Below are 13,193 nucleotides of genomic sequence, written 5' to 3'. Positions count from 1 at the left end.
TTAACTCGCGTCGCAGTACACCCCTCTGGAGTCAGCAGAGTGTCTCAGGAGAGACAGTGAGACCTACAGACGACACAGAGACACTGAGGAACCAGGACTGATCCCAAACCCAGGATACAGAGGTTCAGTGAATGTGGTGTTGAAGGTGTGGAGGTGGATCAGTGTATCAGAGAAGACACTGTAGAAGGACAGAATACCAGCAGGACAGTCCACATACACTGCTACTCTGTTAGAGACACGGGAGAAGGAGATGGATTTTTTCAAGTTGGTGTGACGGACAGAGTAATGGCCATCACCATCAGAGCAGCTCAGACTCCAGGACTGATCATTCCTTCCAAACAAACAGTCTTCACTGTCTCCTTTCCTTCTGATTCCTCTGTAACTCACTGATATATTAACCACTCCTTTCCATTTGACCTCCCAGTAACAGCGACCAGTCAGACCATTTCTACACAGCAGCTGTAGACAGTAGTCAAATCTGTCTGGATGATCACGATATGACTGATCCTCTGTCACATTTGTCACCTTCCTGTTGTTGTGAGACAGTTTGAGCTGTTTGTTCACTGTGTTCATGTCCAGTTCCAGTTCACAGACGTCTGATGGAGAGAACAAGACACAACACAGCTGCAGTTTATCATCTGTTCATTTATCATCAACTTCACTGACAATTAATTAAAGTAAATAATTCAAACTTAGATGTTATATTATTTTGTACTGTGAATAATGTTTTACTACATTTAAATAAAAACCAACAATCCAGTTCTAACAACATCAACAGTTACTGAACATGAGAGTCAAGACGTCAACAATGTTCTGCTTTTCTTCTGGTGTGGACCTGAGGATGAGGCTGATGGAGATCCACACCAATAAACACATGGAGTGAATAAAGTAGCAGTGATGAAACTGGATCAACATCTTCCACTGCAGCACAAAGAAGCTTTGAACCATCTGCTTTCTAAAACTGTCATCACCTCCATCAAAGAGCTCACACTCAGCATAAAGTTCACACCTTTGACATCAAATCTCAAACTGCTGTCAAACAAGTTTGACAACAGTTTGGATGTGATTATCCAATGATGAAGCTAACCACTATAGCAGACAATAAAGACACATCTTATCTGATATTATCTTATCTTACATCTGGCCCCAAGCTCTGTTGGCTCTACTGTTAACAACATGCATTGATTAGTTTAATTTGATCAATGTGATCAGTTTGTAGTTTGTGGATTTAAATTGATTGAATTCTAATGTCTATCCAGCCTCACTGACAAACATCCTGATTGAAACTCTGAAGAAATGTGACTTTGTACATGCAGCTGTGTTCTCATGAAACAAACTTAAAACACACTCACACTTCGTCACACCAGGTCTCAGTCTCTGAGGTCCACAATGGTCCACCCTAGAGGAGGAAACAAAGTCAGGATCAACTTCATCCACCATGAAACATGAAGCAGAGTTCTGTCCATCTGTCCATACCTGAGAGTGTCCAGTCTCCAGTCTGGATCCTCCAGTCCAGCAGACAGCAGCTCCGCTCCTGAGTCTCCAGGATGATTGGAGCTCAGGTCCAGCTCTCTCAGATGGGAGGGGTTGGAGCTCAGAGCTGAGGCCAGAGAATAACAGCCTTTTTCTGTGACCTGACAGAATGACAAACTACACACAAACACACACACAAAACGATTTCAGCATGTACAGCAAGTTTTGATGAGTTACATGAACCAAAGTCTTGACAAACATCACCCTACCAGAGAGTTTCTAGTTTACAGTGTGGACTCTCCAGTCCAACAGACAGCAGCTTCACTCCTGAATCCTGCAGGTCGTTGTTACTCAGGTCCAGTTGTCTCAGACTAGAGGACTGGGAGCTGAGGACTGAGGACAGAGCTTCACAGCTTCTCTCTGAGAGGTTACAGCCACTCAATCTGAAAGTGAACAACAAAACAAAAGGCACCAGTTTCAGAAAATGTGATTTTGTTAACACAGTTAATCTAGATGTATAAATGTGCACATACAGAGCTTTGTTGGAGGCTTTGACCACTGGCAGCAGCCTCAGAAGAGCCTCCTCTGAAGCAGAGTATTTATTTAGGTCAAACACGTCCAGATCTTTTTCTGATGACAGTAAGATGAAGACCAGAGCTGACCACTGAGCAGGAGACAGTTTATCTGTGGAGAGATGTCCAGATCTCAGGTACTGTTGGATCTCCTCCACTAGAGAACAATCATTCAGTTCATTCAGACAGTGGAACAGATTGATGCTTTTCTCTGGAGACAGATTCTTATTGATCTTCTTCTTGATGTACTGGACTGTTTCTTGATTGGTCTGTGAGCTACTTCCTGTCTGTGACATTAGACCTCGCAAGAGAGTTTGGTTGTTTTTCAGTGAAAGACCCAGAAGGAAACGGAGGAACAAGTCCAGGTGTCCATTTGGACTCTGTAAGGCCTCGTTCACAGCTCTCTGGTAGAAGAGTGTTGGATCAGGTTTGTCTCTAAACAGTTCAACCCTTCGGCAGGGTGATTGTTCTTCTGACAACAGATTGACTCCAGAGTTGATGAAGGTCAGATGGACATGAAGAGCAGCCAGAAACTCCTGAACACTCAGATGGACGAAGCAGAACACCTTGTCCTGGTACAGACCACTCTCCTCTCTAAAGATCTGTGTGAACACTCCTGAGTACACTGAGGCTGCCCTGATATCGATGCCACACTCTGTCAGGTCTGATTCATAGAAGATCAGGCTTCCTTTCTGCAGCTGCTCAAAAGCCAGTTTTCCCAGAGACTCAATCATCTCCCTGCTCTCTGGACTCCAGTGTGGATCTGTCTCAGCTCCTCCATCATACTTGATCTTCTTCAGTTTGGTCTGAACCACCAGGAAGTGGATGTACATCTCAGTCAGGGTCTTGGGCAGCTCTCCTCCCTCTCTGGTCTTCAACACCTCCTCCAGAACTGTAGCAGTGATCCAGCAGAAGACTGGGATGTGGCACATGATGTGGAGGCTTCGTGATGTCTTGATGTGGGAGATGATCTTTCTGGCCTTCTGGCCCTCATCTCTGAACCTCTTCCTGAAGTACTCCTCCTTCTGTGGGTCAGTGAACCCTCTGACCTCTGTCACCATGTCAACACACTGAGGAGGGATCTGATTGGCTGCTGCAGGTCGTGTGGTTATCCAGAGGTGAGCAGAGGGAAGCAGTTTCCCCCTGATGAGGTTGGTCAGCAGCACATTGACTGAGGTGGACTCTGTCACATCAGTCAGGATCTCAGTGTTGTGGAAGTCCAGAGGAAGTCGACACTCGTCCAGACCATCAAAGATGAAGACGACCTGGAACTGATCAAACCTGCAGATTCCGGCTTCTTTGGTTTCAGAGAAGAAGTGATGAACAAGTTCCACCAAGCTGAACTTTTTCTCTTTCAGCACATTCAACTCTCTGAAAGTGAATGGAAATGTGAAGTGTATGTCCTGGTTGGTTTTGTCTTCAGCCCAGTCCAGAGTGAACTTCTGTGTTAAGACTGTTTTCCCAATGCCAGCTACTCCCTTTGTCATCACTGTTCTGATTGGTCGGTCTCTTCCAGGTGAGGCTTTAAAAATGTCTTCTTGTCTGATGGTTGTTTCTGGTCTCCTGGATGCTGTTTCAATCTGTCTGACCTCATGTTCATCATTGACCTCTCCAGTCCCTCCCTCTGAGATGTAGAGCTCTGTGTAGATCTGATTCAGAAGAGTTGGGTGTCCTGCTTTAGAGATCCCCTCAAACACACACTGGAACTTCTTCTTCAGGTTGGATTTGAGCTTATTTTGGAAAACTCCAGCATGGTTTTCTTAAAGGACAAGCAACAAATCCGATCAATGAATGAAATATCAATGAAACATTACAACATTTTATTCCCCTAAATAACATGTACATTAACAGATCTCCCTTCATCTTGTCAGTAAGTGTCAAATTTTTCCATCATGTAAAAAACCTCTTACTTTTCTGCAGACAGTCAGCCAGCTCCTCTTGGTTCATTCTCCTCAGTAAATTCACTGCGATCTTCAGAAATGCCTCTCTGCTCCTCCTCTGCTCTTCATCTTCATCTTCCTCCATCTCCTCATCCTCTCCCTGACTATCTAAGCAATCTGGTCTCAGGAGTCTTTGGACTCTCTTCAGCTCGTTCTTCACAAAAGTGGCAATGCTCTCCTCCAGCAGCTAAAAAAGAAGATAAACTGATCATTTAATTTAAACTGAAGACACCATGTGATCCATGTGTCAGTCTGAAGGTCTGCTGGTCTAAACAGAGCAACATGGAGACTGTTAGGACCTGAAGGGAAGTTCAACATTTAATCTGTGGTGTAGTTATAAACAGTAACAATATGATTGTACAAGTACAGACCATAAATATGGAGTCCAGGTCTGGTTGATGCTTCTGTTCAGACGGATCACTGTGGACTTCTAAGATCTTCTGCTGAACTCTGTGGAGAAAAGGGTGACTGATGAGTTAATATAAGTTCATATTCTTCCATTGATGAAAAGAGGATGACAGGTGAGTGGTAGGTGAGTCATTCAGGAGTAAAGTAAATCAAGCTGTCTTCCAGGAGCCTAAATTACGATCTACAAATGTTCCCTTTGACAGAGACCAAACATCTGAAGTTTTGGTGCTACAAGTCAGGGTATTGCCTTTTACAAGACCAACTAAAGAATTACAACCACAAGTTAAAAAACAAGCCAGACCAGAGATGGTTTACAACTGGGACAGCAGCTACTTCCTTTTATCAGCATGCCTGACTCAATGCCTATCTCAAGTTGGAAAATACCATGACAGACTGTAATGAAATCACTTCATATCCTATACAGATTTGATTAAATAGTTGTTGCTGTTGTTCTGTTCTGTTGTTTCTGTGTTTGCAGAGAAAGTCACAGGCAGTGCTGTTGTTAAACTGTCCAGTTGCACATCTATCAAGCTCCATCTTCTCAGATGAATAAGTGGCAACAAATATATTTCACCTAAAGTCAGATTTAATCACCCTTCAACACACTACAAAGCTCTGAGTGATTCCTCCACTTGGGTGAGTCACATACAGTAGTAACAAAGTTTAGTTTTCAATTCCCACCTTTGAGCAGCAGTTTGTCCACCTTTAAAACCAAAAGGGTGATCCATGGTCCAGTCACTCTTCAAGCTGGGAGGAAACTCTGATCTCTGCTGCTGCAACCTGATATAAACAAAATATGGACAAATTAAACTAGGAAAGAAGTGTTTTTCAATTTTTAGAAGCAGGTTAACAGTTACAGTTAACAGTTAAGAGGACAGAGGAGACTGAACATGTCCAATTAATAACAGAGTTCAATTTTCAATTACCTTCCAACTTTGAAGTCAATAGGACGATCCATAGAGAAGTCACTACAACAGCATTCAGAAGCGTCGTGTCTCTGCTGCCTCCTAATATCAACAAACAAGTGACAGTTTTAACTTGGAGAAAAAGACTACAATACCATACAATACAATATTATACAGAGCCAGGCTGGTAATATTGCCTGGTGGACATTTAACAACCCAGATGATGTTGTGATTTGCATTTTTATCTGCATGAGGGTGACATCTGTGGTATGTGGTAGAAAAGATGTCATCATATCAACATCAAATAAAGAATAGGGGAAAGGCACAAGTGTGCTGGGTGGTTTTCTGTCCTGTTCAGCTTTTAGTTCCTACCTTCCAGGAGATGTCGGTCTAGTTTTCCAGTAAATAGGACAATCCATGGACCCTTCACTGTCACTGTCACTGGGTTCAGGAGAGGCTGCTCTCTGATGCTGCCTCCTGATATAAACAAAACATTTACAAAACAAACTTGGAAAGAAGTGTTTTTCAACTTTCAGGAGCAGGTTAAAAAAAACAGTAAAAAGTCAGTGGACAAGTTTAGGAGAAACATATCAAATTAAAAACAAATCGGGGCACAATGGGCTGAGCAGCTGCTCCATATGCAGAAGCTACAGTCCTCGCTGCAGTCAGCCCCTGTTCAAAACCTGCATCGGGCAGCCCTTTACTTTACTGCATGCCATTCTCGCTCTCTCTGCCTCCCCATTTCCAGTCTCTCTCAACTATACTATCCAATAAAGGGAAAAATGGTAAATGGTCTGTATTTATATAGCGCTTTACTATACCTGAAACAATACCCAAAGCGCTTTACAGTACAGTACATCACATTCACCCATTCACACACTGATGGTGGAAGCTGCCATGCAAGGTGCTAACCACGACCCATCAGGAGCAAGGTGGGTAAGGTGTCTTGCCCAAGGACACTACAGCAGAAACCGGGACAGAGCAGGATTATGGCATGCCATTCAGGAAATTAATCATCTTTGAATATATGGAATGAACCTTGAATATATTGAATGAAACTTTGAATATATTGAATGAATCTCTGACTACAACCGTGTTGCTGTCTCTCTCCTGCAGTTCAGCCCCGATCACGTTATTAATTGACATTCAGAAAATTATAGATCTTGACATGTAAAATCATCATCGTAAGTGATGATAACAAAAATCCTTATTAATATTTTTGTGACTGACTGAAGTGACTCGAAAACCTGATCCCCTGTAGTGAGTGACTCATACGGACTCGAGTCAGTAACTGCTGTTACTGCTGCGACTCTCACTCTGGAGAGAGCTGGTTGAAATGAAGCGCAGACCCTTCCAGGAAACCCTATTAATAGGCCATTAGACTCCTGAACGGGGGCTCAACTTGACCACTCCCCCCACCACCATGACTCAGCATGACACACACACACACACAGATATACACACCCTTGCACATATTTTCATTTTCATTTCTGATTACATGTTTTCCTTTCTGATTACATTATTTAGGTTATATTTAATTACATTATTTACATCATGTTAGTTTTATTTGATTCATATTCATCTTATTTATGAGGCCAGTTTAGGAGCAACCAGTCGGGAGACATTTCAATGTCACTTCTGTATGTGAGTAGTCTGTCCTGATTGAAATACCTCTGACTTACAGTAGTTTTTCCTCCCTATAAGTGCTGCTTTGATTAAAATAAATAAATAAATAGGCTACCCACAAGGCTACAAAAACAAAAACAAAATAGTAATAATAATAATAATAATAATAATAATAATAGAAACAGGAAATGTAACCAACCCTTCACAATAAAAGCCTAGTCTCTGCTGCAGTGAAAATTATACCCTCAGCTAAAAGTCATCCACACAATGAACACTGTGACTTACCCAAGATTCATGTGGACAGCAGGACGAGAGAAAGAAGAAGTAAGGACAGTACTGAGAGGGTGAGAGAAAGACTTCAAGGGGGGTAGGGGTGCGGATGGGGAGATGGGCATTAAACAGCTGACATGATGTGTGTGTGTGTGTGTGTGTGTGTGTGTGTGTGTGTGTGTGTGTGCGTGCACTAAGTTTAGCTACTCATCTAAACACATGCTGTTTTGTTCAGGATCAACATGAGTTTACATTCCTCTATTGAGACGAAAACATTTTTTTTTTTTATGAAACATGTCCCTAAATACTGACGGTGTGTGTGTGTGTGTGTGTGTGTGTGTGTGTGTGTGTGTGTGTGTGTGTGTGTGTGTGTGCTCCTCTCTGGTTTCTTTGTCCAGTGGTTTTATGTTGAAAAACAAAAAAATCTGAGTGATTTTATTACTATGAAACATTTAAGACATAGAGGCTAAATAGAAATTTGACAGTATCTCCTTTTATGGTGGTTAAAGTTTGGGGTCACTGAGTCATCAGTCACCTGATGTTGACAAACACCTGCTGGTGGTGAAACAGAGGCTGGTCCTGGTCCTGGTCCTGGTCCTGGTCCTGGTCCTGGTCCTGGTGAACTTCTGACTAGTACCGATACTAGATCCATCTACCAGAAGCTTTGACTTGTAGTACTGGTCCTGGTCGTGGGACTGAAATTGGTACTGGTTTTGGTTCTTGTGCTGGTACTTCTGGTACTGGTTCTGGTACTGGTTCTGGTACTTGTGCTGGTACTTGTGCTGGTTCTGCTTCTAGTGCTGGTTCTGGTACTTCTGCTGGTTCTGCTGCTAGTGCTGGTTCTGGTACTGGTTCTGGTACCCACTTTGGAAATGGTACTGGTTTTGGTACCTGTTCTGGTGTTACTTCTGGTACCGGTTCTTCTACGGGTTCTAGTTCTGGTTCTGTTGTCGGTTTGGGTACTAGTTCTGGTACTGGTTCTGGTACTGGTTCTGGTACCGGTTCCGATTCTGGTGCTAGTTCTGGTACCGGTACTAGTGCTGGTTCTGCTGCAGGGTACTGGTTCTGCTACAACTGGTGCTGGTCCTGGTGCTGGTACTAGTTCTGCTACTTCCTGTGTGCCGGTGAGTGGTACTAATACTAGTCCAGTTAGAAATTATACTGGTTCTGGTGCTGGTGGAGTTTCCACTGGAGAAGAGACTGGTTCTGGCACTAGTGCAGCTAAGACTGGTAAAGGTCCTGGTCCTGGTTCTGGACTTGGTGGATCAGCCAAACGTGTTTCTCACCATCTGGTACCTGCAATGATTGGGACCAGGACCAATCAAGACATGACATGAAGAACAGTCTTGGACAGTTAGAGATCCTCATCTCACCTCTGAGCTTCGGTCTGGCTCTCATGTTGCCCCCACAGAGTGGTTTTAGAGGGAGGGGCTCCCTCCTCTCTGTCCTCACACTGATTCAGAGCAGAGCCGCCACCTTTACGCAAACACAACAACAGACTTCATTACAACAGAGTTCACCTAAATGGAAACAAAAGTCAGCCCTGTGATAGACCAGTGACCTGTCCAGGTTTAACTGCCCTCGCCTTGTGTCAGATGGGATTGGTTCCAATACTGTAACTCAACAACCTAGTCTGTGCCAGGGATCCCAGACCAGATGATGTAAATCTACTCTCTTTCCACAAGATGGTGCAACTTTAACATTGAATTGGAAATGTGCTCACAAGAGAAAACTGAGATGAAGCTTAATTGAACTGGACTTGGAGTATGGGCCCTTCAAATATTTTTTTAATGCAATGTAGCATCACATAATATTCCCTTATCTGGCTTTAAACTTTGATTTAGAACAGAAATATCTCAGTTTAGCACATTGGATAGTTTAAGAAACTGATTTAAAAACTGATGTAAAAGAAACCTAAACCAAAAATGTAGCCAACAGTGACACTTATATCGAATAGGTTTTAGGTGTAAACATCATTTACATGTTTGATTATTACTTATTTTGAAAGTTGACCTTCCTCATTTTTTAAAAAAGAGAAATAGACTGAAGGAGCAGACCAACAGACCTGTGGAGGACTCTGCTGCAAAAACCCAGAGGTTCATGTAAGAGGAGGAGAAGGAAGAGGAGAAGGAGGAAGAGAAGGGGACGACATGAATTTACAATATATTAACAAAACTTTAAAATCAAGAAGCTGCTCACAGCTGGAGTTCTGCCTCTGTCTAAAATCCCCTGCGTCTCATCTGTACCTCTGAGAGTTGATGCTGTGCTGCAGTTTCACCACCAGGTGGTGGTGTTGTACAGGAATCAGCTCATACAAGCTGCAGCGCCACACAGCACCCAGGATGAAAACCAGCTAACAGCGACACTACATAAATATATCTCTATCATTGTTCATGGCCATTTTCTTCTATAAATTCCTCTGGCTTTGTTAAATCCAATTAAATATTTCAGTCACTTCTGTGGCCTGTGGGTGGAAACTGCTTCTTATAATTTCCCTCTGCTTAACTTCACCAAGTGTTTGAGTGGCCTGCTGAACCTCAGACTGGAGCCAAACATGTACTTTATTGTCATAAATCACAACAATAAAACTATTATCATCACTCATCTTGCTTATTTATCATGAAGCTCTTGCTCCCAGTGAATTAATGATTTATTTATCCAGATGTGGAGGGAAATCTTCTGTCAGTCTTCTGCTGCAGCTGTTGAGGGTTCAGAGCGAGCAGCCTTTCAGAGGAGCTTCAGACGTATGGTATAGGACGTGGCCGACTAGCTAATATTATACTTAAGGTTCAGTAATATTTTGATTTTGAGGTGGACAGTAGGCTGTGCTGCTTCTGCAAAAAAATCAAAACTGCATGGTTGAACACTTAATCCTGTGAATAAATCAAGATTCCAGTCATATTTATATTTAATCTTTAAATATGAAATATATAAGCTGTGTATTTTTATTTGACAGTAAAGTCTGGCCTGATGAGGCTGCACATGTTAAGAGTCCATCTTTGTGCATTAGACCAGAACCAGAACTAGTTTGTAACTACTTGTCTTTGTATTGAATATTTGATCTGAGCAAACTGTGCTCGGTTTTTTTTTTAAAGAAAGATTTTTCCTCCTTTTCTGGTCACTTAAATCAGACTTCACGCTTCCGTAAATTTTACTGCTGTTTTATCTCATTTCGACGCAGCAGGCTCTGCTGTCCACATCATGGCAGCCGGTTGTTCCAGAAGATGCTTTTTCCTTGAACCCATACCAAACAGCTTGTTGTCTGATGACTAATTCATTTGACTTTATGAATCTGGAGGAAATTTGGAGCTGGCAGAACAATACGCGGTCACATTTGAAGTTTGCATTTCAAATCTCAACACAAACAGATGTTTTTTTTTTGTTTTATTGCAGGCTACTCTTGAAGCCTCAGCTTTGTAACATGTGGACAACACATGAAGGGCGAAGTCTTTTGAAAAGTGGTCGTCCGTTAAAATTTGATCATCCACCTGCTGCAATGCTCCTGAAGTTTGACTTCTGCAACAATGACCACTAGTGAAACCATCATCTGCCGGGTTGTGTGTAGCGTATAATGATAAAAGTCTGCAATGTTGAAGCTGTAACATACATGGACTGAAAGATAAAGAGGATAAATAATGACAAACTGTGATAATCAGGACAATGAGGCCATGAGTACAACAGTAGGCTACAATATCCAACATGCCCCTTCTCAAATCAAGTGAAAACCAGGTCCTGAATCTGTTGTCTTGTTTACAAATGTCTCAACAAATGCTGCAATAAACGACTATTTTCAGAGTCAATTAATCTTCTTGTCATTTTCCTGATTAATCTGTAAATTGTTTGCTTCATGAAATGACAGAAAATAGTGGCTCAGAATTTCCGAAAGCAAAGCCACATGTCTCTGAATGTCTCATTTCTTCAGACCAACGACTCAAAATGTTGATTTTACAACCTCATATGACGACAATAAAAGCAACAAATCATCACATTTGAAGAGTTGGATCGAGGCAGCGTTGGGGCATTTTTGCCAGAACAGCGTCATGCACATGATAAATCAATTATCACAACAGATCCAGAGCAGGGCGTCCTGATAGCCAGGCGGTCAGGATGTGCACCACATGGGCATAAAAGCCACGAACAGCAAGTTCCCAGTTGGACTCCTGGCTGGACCATTTACTGCTTGTCACTCTCCACGTTTCCTCTCTGTCTTCACTGCTGCTGTCAATTACAGATTAAAAAAAGACCTAAAATAACTTTCAATCCATTAATTAGTCAATTCATTCCTTATTGAAACAGAAACGCAACAGTATGTTTTGTTTTTACGTGAACAATCAGCAGCTGTGAGATGTGAGTGCCGATCTTTTATCTCCGAACGATCCTGCTCACACTTTGACGTCCTCAGAAAACGATTGTTTTCTCTGTTCTGGACTCTTGGCTGAAATCTGTCATCACACTGCCTCACTCCTCATTTCATCTGGTTCTAGGTTTCCATTCTGTTTATGGCTTTGACTATTTAAAATTGTTTAATGTGGTTTGTTTATAGGAACCACAAAGTCTTACTCGCTTTAAAAAAGCACTGACCGAATTTTGTCGAGCTAGAGAGAATTAGACTGCAGCGTTTTGAAGTCAGGATGATGGTGAGTTGAGAGTAGTTTATGCTTTGCAAAACTGTACACGCAAAACAATGACTGCAATATTTCTGATGGTGCAACACGAAGCAGGTGTGGGCCACACCAAGGACCTGAGGAACAAACTCAAACCATATCTACAAGCTGATGAAGGAACCAAACAGCAGCTGCAGCTCATGTGGACGCCTGCGACCTGCAACAAAGCTTCAAAATCATCAACCATAATCAACCCCTACCACGACCACAGTAGCAGGAACAACCCCAGAAGAGGTTTCTTGCACTTTGACAGATGTCGTCAGCTTGACAGAGTCTCAAGTCTCAGAGATAAAGTCATGAAGCTTTATGGGTCTGACCCAGAAAAACTGAGTGTTCTTCATGTGGTTCAGTAATACAGCAAGGACTGCAGAGAACAGAACGTTACCAGACAGAGTCGTTTTCGAGGTAAATACAGAGACTACTGGCTGAAAAACTGTCCCTGAAGGCAACATGCATCAGCGTTTTTGCATGAATTTACCTCTAAAACAACTCTGTCTGGTAACGTTCTGTTATTATCTCATAGCGTGGTGAATGTGCAGGTCACAACTTGTCCACCAGAGCGTTTTGGAGTTGTTGGATTGTGTATTTGATGAGTTTGATGAGGGAAACCAAGAAATCCCATGAGCCTCCGTAGCGTAGCTCTGAGCAATAGCTTGCACCGACATATAAAGGTAATGAACTTACTGCTATGACCATAGCGATTATGGAAATGGGCTAATTTGCCAAAATGTTGAACTATCCATTTAACGTGTGTGAATTGTATTGGAAAAAAGTTTAAAAAAAACCCCAACAACATTAGAAATAAACATTAAAGTTGTTGGGTAGGACTGTTGAATTGAGGTAACTTATGTTCTCTTCTTGCTGTGATTATGTGTTTGCCATGAAAATCACTTTGACACATTGTATGTAAATAAGGATCTTACTGTTATTACTGGATGCTGTGCAACATATGTGCAGTTGGCTCTGGTTCATGTGTTTGTCATGAACGGCTTCATAATTGTCTCATTTTGTCAATACTTGGATGATTCGGGGCTTTTGGGAAGTTGTGTTTGCGGCTAAAAACAGAAAGGCATTTTTAATACAATATAAATTAAAACTTGTCTTTTGGAGTAAAGTTTTCTTTCTTCTGGAACAGAGCTGCCGGTGTCCAGTTCTCCTTTGGCTCCATATATTATATATATTATTTAGTTCAAGCTCAGCCAAAGTCTAAAGCAATGATTCATGTCGGCCAGAAATTTCATCAATATTCGAGAAATGCAGCAATGTCAGGGGTTTTCCGCTGGATCGCCTGAAAACTGTCTCGTACATCGAGCTCAACAGTGCATCGTTAAGAAA

At 42.1% G+C, this 13,193-nt stretch overlaps 1 protein-coding gene and 1 pseudogene across 2 annotated transcripts in view; both read right to left on the bottom strand.

Moving 5' to 3' along the window:
* Positions 1-3,583, bottom strand: part of LOC146961222 (protein NLRC3-like) — a 43,314-nt pseudogene extending 39,731 nt beyond the window's left edge. Inside the window, exons 1-4 of the transcript XR_015035168.1 lie at positions 2,007-3,583; positions 1,477-1,916; positions 1,353-1,399; positions 64-596 (exon numbers count right to left, since the gene is read on the bottom strand). The product of XR_015035168.1 is annotated as a protein NLRC3-like (transcript). The remainder of the gene's footprint in view (positions 1-63; positions 597-1,352; positions 1,400-1,476; positions 1,917-2,006) is intronic.
* A 352-nt stretch (positions 3,584-3,935) lies between these two features.
* Positions 3,936-7,257, bottom strand: LOC146961221 (uncharacterized). Its single transcript, XM_085771688.1, has 6 exons — positions 7,210-7,257; positions 5,671-5,775; positions 5,320-5,400; positions 5,075-5,173; positions 4,357-4,435; positions 3,936-4,172 (listed from the first exon to the last, which is right to left on the bottom strand). Exons 1-6 carry the CDS (start codon positions 7,218-7,220, stop codon positions 3,936-3,938), a joined length of 612 nt encoding a protein of 203 aa, XP_085627814.1. The 5' UTR covers positions 7,221-7,257.
* Positions 7,258-13,193: the final 5,936 nt, after the last annotated feature.

This window comes from Trachurus japonicus, chromosome 24 (assembly GCF_045865225.1).
Source record: "Trachurus japonicus isolate A0001 chromosome 24, Traja_1.0".
NCBI classification, from domain to species: Eukaryota; Metazoa; Chordata; class Actinopteri; order Carangiformes; family Carangidae; genus Trachurus; species Trachurus japonicus.
The sequence above is the reverse complement of the archived record's forward strand: the minus strand, read 5'-3'. Positions and strand labels throughout refer to the sequence as shown.

Excerpts from the sequence above, each read along its gene's own strand:
- LOC146961221 (XM_085771688.1), bottom strand. Across the intron at positions 5,401-5,670 it reads AGACCGACATCTCCTGGAAG|GAGGCAGCAGAGACACGACG; the intron begins GTAGGAACTAAA and ends TGTTGATATTAG. Across the intron at positions 4,173-4,356 it reads ACCTGGACTCCATATTTATG|CTGCTGGAGGAGAGCATTGC; the intron begins GTCTGTACTTGT and ends CTTCTTTTTTAG.